Genomic DNA, 12693 nt, shown 5'->3' on the forward strand with positions numbered 1-12693 from the left:
CGCTGTATCACACAACATGGAGCAGCGCACCCTTGTATTGTGGTTTGTCAGCCCTGTACCTCAGGAGATTTTGTTTTTAGTTGAGTGATATTTGAACAAAAATGTTGATTTTGATATAAAGTATTTTGTTCTCATGTACAATGTTTGGCGAAATTCTATCCTAGGTCTTTAGGATCCTTTGGATCTATGAAGCTTAAATATGAAAAAGTATCTATCGGCGATACTGGGCCTGTATTTACTTGGTATCGGATCAATACCAAAATTCCCAGTATCGCCCACATCTACCAGGTGGTAGCTGGTACACTGAACAAGTACACCATGTTACTTCAGATTTGCTTTAAATCACTGCCTGATTTCAGTAGAACTTCTTTGTAGCCTTACACCAGGTTTTTTAATTTTTTATTTTATTTTTTTTTTATCAGCCAGAGGTATAAATATAATTTCTCTTAAGTCATCTGCATTTCTGCAGTGGTTTTGTGGAAGAGTTGTATTTTCCAGGATGTATTATTATTATTATTAGTGCCTGAGCGATGACTAAAAGTCGTTCGAGGACCCTCTTGAAATTGCACTGTTTACTATTATTCTTCTTCATTTATACTTTTCAAGCCTCAATTTCAGCCCTTTCCCATGCTCAAAACCTCACGAACCTTTGAAGAATCATTTGGCCGGATCCAAAATTTGTTATTTTGGGGGTTGAGCACTTGCTTGCAGCGAAAGGGCACTCCCTACAAATTTTGAAAAGACCCTCCCCATTGGGGATTTGTTGTAGCCTCACGGAATTTGCTACACATATTTACTATGCTGGGCCACACACAAAAAAGTGTCTTAATGTCATGGTGAAATGTCGACAGGAAGTCGGCCATTTTGATTTGAAGTTTCGATTTTGAGGTCATTTTTGGCAGTTTCCACTACTTGCACTTGAACAAACCCGTCCTAGAGATTTCATCCAATTGTCTTCAAATTTGGTACACATCATCATGACCCTGTGCTGATCAAAAGTTATCAAAAGACTTTCTGTAGGTCAAAAGGCGTGGCTGCTAGGGATCGTCAAACTTTGGCGAGTGTTTTGGAGCATGCCGTTTCACTTCGAGGGGCTGTCACGCCCACATACTTCATCGTAGATCCTTCAAATTTGCTGGACATGACGGCTCCACCCTGAACATCCCCATATATTAACTTCCCACCTAAGGCATAGTGCCCCCTGGTGTTAACTGTCTTATTTATACTTGGAACAGGTACTGATGTCGCATGGTTAACCCCCAGATTGCTCAGCCGTACTGCGAGCCTGCTGCGTTGGCACAGGGTCACAGTAGCAAGGGGACGCGGTGGCGCGGGAATGTGAGGGCCTGTCCATGACTGCTTGGGGTCCTAGTTATTATTATAATTGATACTTTTAGTTCTCCGGGTGAATTTATTTTGTTATGCGGTACTTTAACACAGCTACAAGTATTTCACAATGACTGAAGAATGGTCTGTTCACATCAGTGGAGTCTTATTGGAAATTAATACCCAACATTAGCATAAGCAAGAACTCATGAACCACAAAATGCTGTTTGTAATTCACTAAAGTAAAAGCACAAATAATTAGGATGAGCTGGTTAGAGGTAGTGAATTTTGACACATCTCAAATATGTTTCATTCTTCTTTTTTCCTTGATCAACTCAGTTTAATTTGTTAAAGTACCTCCATTCCTACATGTCAGTCCAGTGGCACTTTCCCCAAAATACTGGGACACAAAAACATTTGTCACTTTGTAAGTTTGCCGTTCCTTTTCACAACACTTAAGACATTTTGGCATTGAGGATTACAAGCAGTGAAGTGTGTCAAGTGTTATTTTGTCCCATTCTTCCTGCAAGCATATCTTAAGGTGTGCAATAGTTACAGGGTCATCATTGTTGCACTTGCGTTTCAAAATTCTCCACCCGTTCTTCATTGGGGACAGGTCAGGACTGCAGGCAGGCCAGTTCAGTGCCCATACGCTCTGCTTCTGCAGCCATGCCACTGTAATGTGTGCAGAATGTGGTTTTGCATTGTCATGTTGAAAAATACATGGACGCCCTGGGAAAAATGTAATCCTAGTGAACTTTTCTACTTTATTATTATTATTATTATTATTATTCGTCTTCGTCGTCAAAAACATTCCTGGATACGGATTTGTCTAATGATAATACATGTTTCCACTGTGACAGTCAAGCCCAGAGAAGTCCACAGTGCTTCTGGGCAAGGTGGCCAAGATTAGGCGTTTTGTTGTTTTTGTTTTTTTTTCCTGTACAGTAATGCCGTATTGTGGTGCTTGACAATGGTTCCCCGAAGTAATGCCTTCTCCCTATGCTATTCTCTGCTATTGATGAATGACTGTCCTTGGTGCAGTGACCTCTGAGCGATCAGAGATCACATGTTTGACTTGGGCTTCTGCCTTTGCTCTTAATGCACCAAAATTCTTTCAGATTCCGTGAATCGTTTAATGATATTACGCACTTTAAAGCAATGAATATGCAAATCCCTTCCAATTTTTCTTTGAAGATTTTGATCATTTTCTCACACATTTGTTGACAAAGTGGAGATCCACTGCACATCTTTGCTCCTCAAAGACTCAGCCTTACGTGAATACTGCTATTGTACCAAATCATGATTATAATCACCTGTTTGAAACGTCATCCTTGAATTTGTTTTACCTCTTTATTAGCCCTACATTTCCCCGAAATGGATGGATGCAGAAATGGATGTGCTGTACAACCCCTGGCAAAAATTATGGAATCACTGGCCTCGGATGATGTTCATTCAGTTGTTTAATTTTGTAGAAAAAAGCAGATCACAGACATGACACAAAACTAAAGTCATTTCAAATGGCAACTTTCTGGCTTTAAGAAACACTATAAGAAATCAAGAAAAAAAGATTGTGACAGTCAGTAACGGTTACTTTTTTAGACCAAGCAGAGGAAAAAAATATGGAATCACTCAGTTCTGAGGAATAAATTATGGAATCACCCTGTAAATTTTCATCCCCAAACTAACACCTGCATCAAATCAGATCTGCTCGTTGACATTGACCCTATGCCATGACATTGACCCTATGTGTCTTTTTGCAAGGAATGTTTTCACAGTTTTTGCTCTATGGCAAGATGCATTATCATCTTGAAAAATGATTTAATCATCCCCAAACATCCTTTCAATTGTCCAAAATATCAACGTAAACTTGTGCATTTATTGGTGATGTAATGACAGCCATCTCCCCAGTGCCTTTACCTGACATGCAGCCCCATATCATCAATGACTGTGGAAATTTACGTTTTCTTCAGGCAGTCATCTTTATAAATCTCATTGGAACGGCACCAAACAAAAGTTCCAGCATCATCACCTTGCCCAATGCAGATTCGAGATTCATCACTGAATATGACTTTCATCCAGTCATCCACAGTCCACAATTGCTTTTCCTTAGCCCATTGTAACCTTGTTTTTTTTCTGTTTAGGTGTTAATGATGGCTTTCGTTTAGCTTTTCTGTATGTAAATCCCATTTCCTCTAGGCGGTTTCTTACAGTTCGGTCACAGACGTTGACTCCAGTTTCCTCCCATTCGTTCCTCATTTGTTTTGTTGTGCATTTTTCGATTTTTGAGACATACTGCTTTAAGTTTTCTGTCTTGACGCTTTGATGTCTTCCTTGGTCTACCAGTATGTTTGCCTTTAACAACCTTCCCATGTTGTTTGTATTTGGTCCAGAGTTTAGACACAGCTGACTGTGAACAACCAACATCTTTTGCAACATTGCGTGATGATTTACCCTCTTTTAAGAGTTTGATAATCCTCTCCTTTGTTTCAATTGACATCTCTCGTGTTGGAGCCATGATTCATGTCAGTCCACTTGGTGCAACAGCTCTCCAAGGTGTGATCACTCCTTTTTAGATGCAGACTAATGAGCAGATCTGATATGATGCAGGTGTTAGTTTTGGGGATGAAAATTTACAGGGTGATTCCATAATTTTTTCCTCAGAATTGAGTGATTCCATATTTTTTTTTCCTCTGCTTGGTCTAAAAAAAGTAACCATTACTGACTGCCACAATCTTTTTTTCTTGATTTCTTATAGTGTTTCTTAAAGCCAGAAAGTTGCCATTTGAAATGACTTTAGTTTTGTGTCATGTCTGTGATCTGCTTTTTTTCTACAAAATTAAACAACTGAATGAACATCCTCCGAGGCCGGTGATTCCATAATTTTTGCCAGGGGTTGTATATTAACAAATGAAATTAAGTTGATCACATAAAATGTGAAACATCTTGGGTTCATACACTCTGCAGTGAAATAGAAGTCAAAGTAAATGGAAGTGTCACTGCAGGTTCCCCTGCATTTTCCATATTATCCTGTTTTTCTGATTTGAAGTTGTAGTTTGTACGCCACCACTTTCACATTAGTGTCAGCTAGCAAATGCTGGGACAAACACGATGCCCTCTATGTGAGCAAATACAAGACAAAATATCCAACAGAACAGGAAGGTAATACCAGAATTAAAGAGTGGCTAGAACGTGTGGCTGGCGACGATATCAACATTTTTCATTTGTACTCCAAATTGGTGTTGGCAAACCTTAAACATGGTTCAGGAGCGTGATTAAACTTTTGCAGTGCCTGTTTTCTGGAACATTGTTCTGTAGCCCATATCAGAAAGGAAAACATCACATGCTGTGCTAAACGGGCCTCATGACATCAACTGTTTTGAAAAGCTCAAAGCTACTGTTGTTTGAGGTATAATGATAGATGTACCGAAAACACAACGGTCTTCTAGGGCTCTGAATTTGATTTGTGAACAGTAAATGATGGGACTCTGTTTGGCATCACACATTGGCTTTGCTTCACATTTGTTACATTTTTGAAATGGTATAAAAAAAATTTGTACAGTTATGGGGTTTTTGGTGTTAAGATAGTGGATTCAAAGTAACCTTAACCTGTTAGTGCAGCAGCTAAGAGAATATTTAGAGCAAAATTGTGCAATTGGTGATACAAACACCAAAGTTGGCACAAATACTACTGAGACATTACTCTTTTGAACAAACCGGCTGGCCACTTGAATTTTCAATAGGCGGCCGGGTAGGAGTCAATTGAAGAATTACACAGGGGTCAAAATTAAAAATGCTGAAATCATTTTGAAAACTACACCACATTATTTGTCTGATTATAAAGATTCCAAAAAGGTATAGTTTGGATTATCTATGACTGAATGTTCAGGAGTTACGGGGTAAAAACGACAGAAATGGTGACAAAGGTCAGTGTCAGTTTGTACAGGGGTCAAAAGTTAAAGTTGCTCCAATGTTGTTAAAAAAATGATGCAGATTATTAGTTGAGTTAACTGGGCTTTAAAAAGGAATAGTTTGGACCATGTGTCATCCTGAGTTTTCATGTTACAAGGTAACATATGTCACATGTCATAGAATCCAATGGACGTTGACCTTTACTTTGGAGACAAAACATTCAACACAATCAAACTATTCCATTTATTAATCCTATTAGCTAAACCAATAATTTGCATCATTTTTTTTTTTTTTTTTTACCAAAATTGGAGCAACTTTAACTTTGACCCCTGTACAAACTGAAACTGACCTTTGTCACCATTGTTTTCTGTTTTTACCCTATAACTCCAGAACATTCAGTCATAGATAGTCCAAACTATACCTTTTGGAATCTTTACGATCAGACAAATAATGTGGTGTAATTTTCAAAATGATTTGAGCATCTTAATTTTGACCCCTGTGTAATTCTTCAATTGACCCCTACCTGGCCACCTATTGGAAATTCAAGTGGCCAGTCGTTTTTTTTTTTTTTTTTTTTTTTTTTTTTCAAAAGAGTAATAGTTTGAGTATTTGTGCCAATGTTGGTGCTTGGATTATCTCCTGCACTACTTGATTTGAGACACAGCATCACGTGCACATCTACTTTGATTTTCTCTGTTTAAGTCCGTTTTATCTGTTTGTTAGGTCAGGGACAGTGTGCTTAGATGTCATCAACCAGACGTGGACGGCCCTTTACGGTGAGTAGGTTAATCTGATATGTGTACATGTGTATATTAAATTACCTCACTCGAGGTCTTGAGACTTTGCTGGAACCATGTGGATACTTGAAGTGGTGCAGAACAGGGCCGTAATCTGCTTACTGAGGGGAGAAGTGGGCACTAAAGAGGTAATGACCTCTGCCAGTAAGGACAGGAAACATTCACCGCTGACAGGACTGAGTTAGTGTTTGTCAGCTGGAAGAGAAGGGGACGTTCTCACATCCCCTCAATGGCACCAGTTGTCCTTTCTCTTTGTCGTCCCTCTCACAGTCGCCACTTGTTGTTGTTCCCGTGCCCTTCTTCTTGTTTGTTTTCTCATTACTGAGCTGCCCTTTGGCAAGGCTAGCCGTAGAGCAGTATAAATGTTCGTGCGGCAATAACCCTGACCAGTCGTTTATCTTCTGGATGCGTCTCAAGTCTTTAAATAATTTAACTCAAAATGGAGCCTGATTCAAATACTGTTGCATAAAAAGGAAGAAAAGACCAGTTTTTCTTATAAATAGTGCAGATTTAATTGTGCGTGAGATTGGGTAGTAGTGGGGGGGGGATCAGTAAACAAGTGTCTGTAAAAGATTTGCAGAAAACTGAATCAGCCGTTTTCCAGTTTGAACACAGCCATCAGTGACACCTAGGGGATGAGAGCAGAATTGCAGGCTTTGTCTGTTTGGCAAAGCAGACAAAGCCAGAGAAATGGAGGCGTGGTAAAGGGTTAGCATTCTTGGTTTTATATTGATGCTTTGTCATCTACGTTACGTTCAGCAGGCTCACTGACATCACAAAGTTTTCTGTCTGACGTGAGCTTGGAAAACCGGTCACTCTCCTCCATTATGATGTCATCCTTTCACAGATCTGACCAACATCTTTGAGTCGTTCCTGCCCCAGCTCCTAGCTTACCCAAACCCCATCGACCCCCTGAATGGCGACGCCGCTGCCATGTACCTCCACCGGCCAGAGGAGTACAAACAGAAGATCAAAGGTTCTGCATGATCCATATCCGTTTGATGTCCTTAATGTCCGCCGCTGAAACAGGATGATGACGTAAACTTTTCACATACAACTTAAAAATGCAGTATCAGATACGTGAAAATAAGTAACGACAAAGTTTTACAACATCGTCTGTTTTTGCAGTCTATGCAAAGAAGGTTTAACCTGCACTGTGGAGTTGGGGCATGGGTCAAGGGAGAACCTATTCAGGATCTTCCCCCCCCACCTTAATTTTATTTAAATTGTGAAAATATATTTGGACCCATGTGCACCAAAAAGGTCATGCATATGCACCCTGTAGTTACCTGCCCACACATGTACTTCAGTCTGGATCAGCTAATGAATGGTCCACTTAATGGGACTGAAGATTGTAATCTGGTTTGGGGTTTAACTTTGTTTTAATCATCAAGCCTCTGGACCTTCCTCTATCTGGTCTGGATCTAAACATGTTTATGGGCTATGACCGGACCGTGGATTTGTTAAACTTACAGGCATGATGATTCCAAACGGGTCCGTACTTATCCACATTTATGCAAAGCGTACGTCCTACTGCAGTTCCGATTATTGCGTGGGACTTGTGTATCATATTTCGGTGCTAGATGAGCTGTATTTTTATTGGTCAGCATCAGTTGGCTGATCTGCCAGTCTATACGTCTTGATCACTCGCATTTTCTTTCTTATCTCTGCAGTCCAGTTGCAACTACAGTTGCTCCTTTTTTTCCATGTAGCTTGATTTATTTAAGGTCTTGAACCTCTGGACATTTGTGTGGTGCTGGAGTTTGCATTAAGGCGGATATACAATTCAGCCCGCGTAGTGGTATAACTGAGACTAAAACCAGCGTAAGCATCTTTGTGCATAGCGCGGAGTCTCGAACCACTCCAGTTGTGAACTGCGTTGAAAACCACCAAATACTTCTGGTGTTTATGTGACATAAGTTTGACTTTCCTGACCACCTCCACAATTTAGAGAGAATGACCACAGGTGGTCTTGAAAAGAAAGCACAATGGTCACTTTTGCCACCGTGATGTCTATTGATGTTTAATCCACCACTGTTGTACACAAAGAAAAACAAAAGCCCACAGTTGCACTCCAGAGTGAGTTAAATGCATAGTGGATAAATTGTGGCGTAAGTCTTTTATGCGCTTTGTGCATAGCATGGTGTCTTACATATGTTTGAGGAGAGCCTCCTGAAGGGTAGAGCTCTAGGATTTGCTAATGTTTAAGACATAGGCAGTGTGACAACAGGTGAAATTCCAATCAAGCTGGACAAACCAGTCAGGACCGTCTAAGAGTCCCTTGTAACAATAACCATAATTGCATTCGGACACCCGAGTCACGCGGATCTGCTGGGAATTCTCATGCCTGACTAGAACATTGGGCGATGATTGGCTCAGACGTCCTACATAGTCATTGTGACCTCGTTGTTGCACAAGCATGGTGGACTGTTTTAGAAAGAATTCATCATGAAATACTGCATAATTTTAAACAAAACTCAGATGCATGCCGTCACATTTAAAGATGAGCAATGAGATGAATCGCTGTTTCCAGTAGAACACAGCACCCTCTTGTGGTCACAGTTGAAAAGGCTGCGTGCCACCAGTCTGTGGGGCAGGTCTCACAGATGGGGTACGAGTCTCAGCTTCACTTAAAGTACAGTGTATTCAGAAAGTATGCGTTTACTGAGTCTAGTTTTGGCTGATGTGTTTGTTCCCGTCCGAGGCTCTGCTCTCAGTTTTCTCTCTCTTTGCTTCCACAGAGTACATCCAGAAATATGCAACAGAGGAGGCTCTAAAGGAACAAGAAGAAGGGGCCGGCGACTCTTCGTCCGAAAGCTCCATGTCGGATTTCTCGGAAGATGAGGCCCAGGACATGGAGTTGTAGTGATTGGACTCCTCCCCCATCCACCCCACTTCCTTTCAGCCCCACAGAGACTATATTTGATTTCCTAACCGTGACAAAGCAGACTATAATATTCATATTTAAAGAAGCTGATTTTTTTTTTTTTTTTTTTTCTGTTACTATTAAACAAGGATTTTTATGGCTGATGAGCCTTTGGTGTGTTTGACGAACACCTGCTCCCGTCCGTAGCTGTTCCCGCCCTCACACGTCTCGTCGCAGCTTTCACATACACCCCCCCCATCCCTCTGGCACCTGCATTTTTAAGTGGTCAGGGGGTCTCCCTGCAAACATCTCATTTTCTCACTCAGCTCTGGCTTTTTGAAGCGGAATTAGTCACTTTGACCCAGGCCTTAATTTCACATCGTTTTCCACGTGCACGTCGATTCTGGACAATGTTTTCAGCTGGACCACAACCTGACGGGCGTCAGGGGTTTAAGGTGCACAAATCTCACAGCACAATGTCTTTAAAAAGAAAAGGAGGGGATGAAAGCAAATCAACCCTAAAATGGCCATAGTCACGAGTTTTTCCCAGTTTGGATCATAATATTTGGACACTTCAGTCGGTGCTTTGTTGAGTTGAAAGCAAGTTAGTGCGATCCCAGCCAAATCAGGTGAACGGCGTAGGACGTACAGCGCCTTTGGGGGACAAAAGTAATGGACAACTAGCTCACAGTTTGTGTCACAGTAACGTTAAAAAAAAAAAAAAGATGGATTGGTGGTGGAGGTCATTCTTTCATTATGTAATTTAAATTTTAAAAATAAGAAGATTAAAGCTCTGTTGTTGACCTTGGCTGTAAGTCTGTTGTGCTAAAGTTCGCTGCATCCATGACACCACAGATCTCCTTTGGTCCTGGATTGGCGACCACCCAGGCAGACAACCCCACAACTCTAAAATACAACATCAGTCTGCCACAACCAGGTCAAGTGTGGCCGCCCCCTTTGGCCTTCTCCAGCCACTGTGGTCCTCAACACTCAGGCACCTACGTGACAGATCACGCATAGAAAAAACATGCCACAAAACCAAAACGTTGTGTATTAATCTGTTATTGACTGCCAGTGTGAAGTCCAACATGTGGCGATTTGTTTCACAATGCTTGCAAAACCAGAACAGACCAGGAACAAATCAGCTATTAAATTATTTAGGAAGAACAAATGTACCAATGAGCTCAGGGCCACAAAACACCTGGGTACTGATCTTGCTGGGAAAGTAAATGTGAAGCATCATGTAAAACACTTTGAACTCTGCTGGATGGAAAACCGTGACAGAACTGCAGTCCTAATTTCAGACTTAGAGTTATTGCTTGTGGATGGTATCGAAAAAGGGTTGTTGTCCTGTCGCCGTTTACCTGATTGGACGAACGTCTGCACTTAGCTCAACATCATTATTTGCTTTCAACTCCGTTAAGATGTCAGACAACCTAAGGAAACACTTAGCACATACTGTTGAAACAGGCTCAAAACAAACAAAGCTGCTTTGGCTGTTAATATTTTGTTGCTACAATAAGGACTTGAAGATGCCAAGATTTGGTGGAAAACACAAAAATGGGGAAAAAAATGTTTTGGTTGCTTTTTTCAAAAAGATTAACTGCAGATTATTCATCTGAGGTCATGAATCAGGTGTTGGTTTGCTGTTACACAAACTACAAACGGAGCCTTCAGCTGCCTTGAACAAACTGATTTCATTCTTCTTTTTACTGACTAACGTTGTCGTTGGTCACACAAGCCACCATGGTGAACACGATTTTTTGACAAAAAGCGTGGTTGGTTCTCCGTGACCGCAGTAATGCGATTACTGAGTGAACCTTTTAATATCACTGCGTCGGCTGGAGTTTGCAGCGACGCTCGTCCTCCGATCTGCATCATCTCGACTTTTGTCTGTACAGATTTGGGCTCTTGAGGGAAATTTGACATCATTCTGACTGGTGGATTGCAGCCTCAGCTTTGATTGATGAGAGTCCCTCCCACACTTGTTCTTGGAATCCTATTTGTCTGATGGGGGAGTCTTTTTTTTTTTTTTTTTTTTTTTTTAAATATATATATGTATTGTTTGTACAGAATCTACCTTGTACAGTGATGAGACATGTCTCTTTAGCCTTCTGAGAACATCACTGTTGACTTTGCAGCACCGGTGAAACATCATCAAGGCTAATTTTGAGTCAAACCTGCTAGAAAAACCTTAACGTGTTGAGTTCATCGATTGCAGTAAAAACATTTCGGCTCTTAAGTGTTTTCATCCCTCTTCTGTCTCATCACAAAAAATCTCTAAAAGCAGGTCCCAAAAAGCCATGAAGGTGGAAAGAAAGGAGAGGGGAAAAAAAAAAAGCAGTTTTTCTTCCTGCAATTTGATGCTGTACAATCTGCCGTCAAGATCACGCGGGGTGCTTTGGCGTTTGTGTGGGAATCTGAATTTTCGGGCTCAGGTTTTCAATAAACAAGTGGATTGTACCTTGTGTAGTGATTTTCGCCCATACTGTATCGGAAATGTTGTACTATACATCATGCTAACACACGAGCTTCTGCAGCGGTCGGGATAGTCGGTTTGGTCGATGTTGACTTCGACTAAACCTGCTGTATCTGTACTGCAAACTAGATAGTTTGGTACCTGATGAAGTATTCATTTGATTTTTAAGTTAGCGTGTGTTTATGTAAGGTAATCTATAGACGCGGCTAATCGTCCTCTTGCTATAAAGTTGCACAGACAAGTGCGAGCATTTTCAAACGGGTCAACATTTGACCAGCTCGATATCTATATGTTCTCACTCGGAACAAACAGAATTTAGTAGGATGACTTTTTATTTGGAATACAAACACCACGGCAGCAAGCGGAAGCTAACCAGCTAATCAGTCAATTTAGACGAGGCGCTATGAACAAAGTAAATTGGTTTTTGTCACCACTGAACAGGCAAAACAAGTGTCTGGTTGCACAAACTGCTTACCTTAGTCTCAGGATCGTGCTGGTCTCCACTTAGTGATAAGTCGACAGTCGATGAGGGGTTAATTTTCTGAGACCTAGTCCCCTAGTCAGAGGCTAAGCTAAACGGCTAACTGTATAATATGTTTTGATAATTTATATTTAGTGAGGCAAATGTTTGCATATTTAGCTCCGCATGGACACTTCTAAAGATGTTTTCACCTGTTCAGAGGTGTCAAAAAGCGGTTTATTCTTGAGTTTGTGATGCCCAGTACTAAAACATTAATTAGCCAGTTAGCCTGCTAGCTTCTTCTTGATGCCACAATGTTTTGTGTTCTACATAATAAGGCACAAAATTGAAATTCATTTTGGTCCCAACTGAAAACATGACATCTAAAAATAGAGCTGAGACTGAGCAAAAGACAGTCTTTATGTCTTTAAAAAAAAAAAAAAACTGAATTGGATGTTATTTGCTTTCAGGCCTGCAGAAATGATCTGATGTTCAATTAAAGACATTCAGAGGTCTGTGTGAATGTTACACATTCAGCTTACACTTTGTCCTAAACTGCCTATAAATGTGTATATTTATTAGAGATTAAAAACCCTAATCATAAAACACCACTGTCATAAAAAGACGTACATTCGGCTCAATTCTGGCAGAGATTTTTTTTTATTATTATTATTGTGAAGTCTTGTACCTGATAACACATGATGTCCAGGTTGAGAATTTTGTAATAAAACCACACATTATGATGCAACACAGAGCTGATGATACTTTTTGTCTTTTTGTTGTGGTCGGATAACATCTGCTGAACATTAAATTGATGATGTACCACTAACTGGATGCAGCCTTCTGTTGCTGT

General features: G+C 40.6%; 1 protein-coding gene across 1 annotated transcript in view; it reads left to right on the top strand.

Annotated features, from left to right (window-relative positions):
* ube2h (ubiquitin-conjugating enzyme E2H (UBC8 homolog, yeast)) overlaps positions 1 to 9375 on the top strand; it is a 97277-nt gene extending 87902 nt beyond the window's left edge. Inside the window, exons 5-7 of the mRNA XM_034163400.1 lie at positions 5962 to 6014; positions 6883 to 7011; positions 8777 to 9375. Coding sequence (XP_034019291.1) covers positions 5962 to 6014; positions 6883 to 7011; positions 8777 to 8901 — 307 coding nt within the window. The 3' untranslated portion in view covers positions 8902 to 9375. The remainder of the gene's footprint in view (positions 1 to 5961; positions 6015 to 6882; positions 7012 to 8776) is intronic.
* The last annotated feature ends 3318 nt before the right edge of the window (positions 9376 to 12693 follow it).

The sequence above is a fragment of the Thalassophryne amazonica genome, chromosome 22 (genome assembly GCF_902500255.1).
Source record: "Thalassophryne amazonica chromosome 22, fThaAma1.1, whole genome shotgun sequence".
NCBI lineage: Eukaryota > Metazoa > Chordata > Actinopteri > Batrachoidiformes > Batrachoididae > Thalassophryne > Thalassophryne amazonica.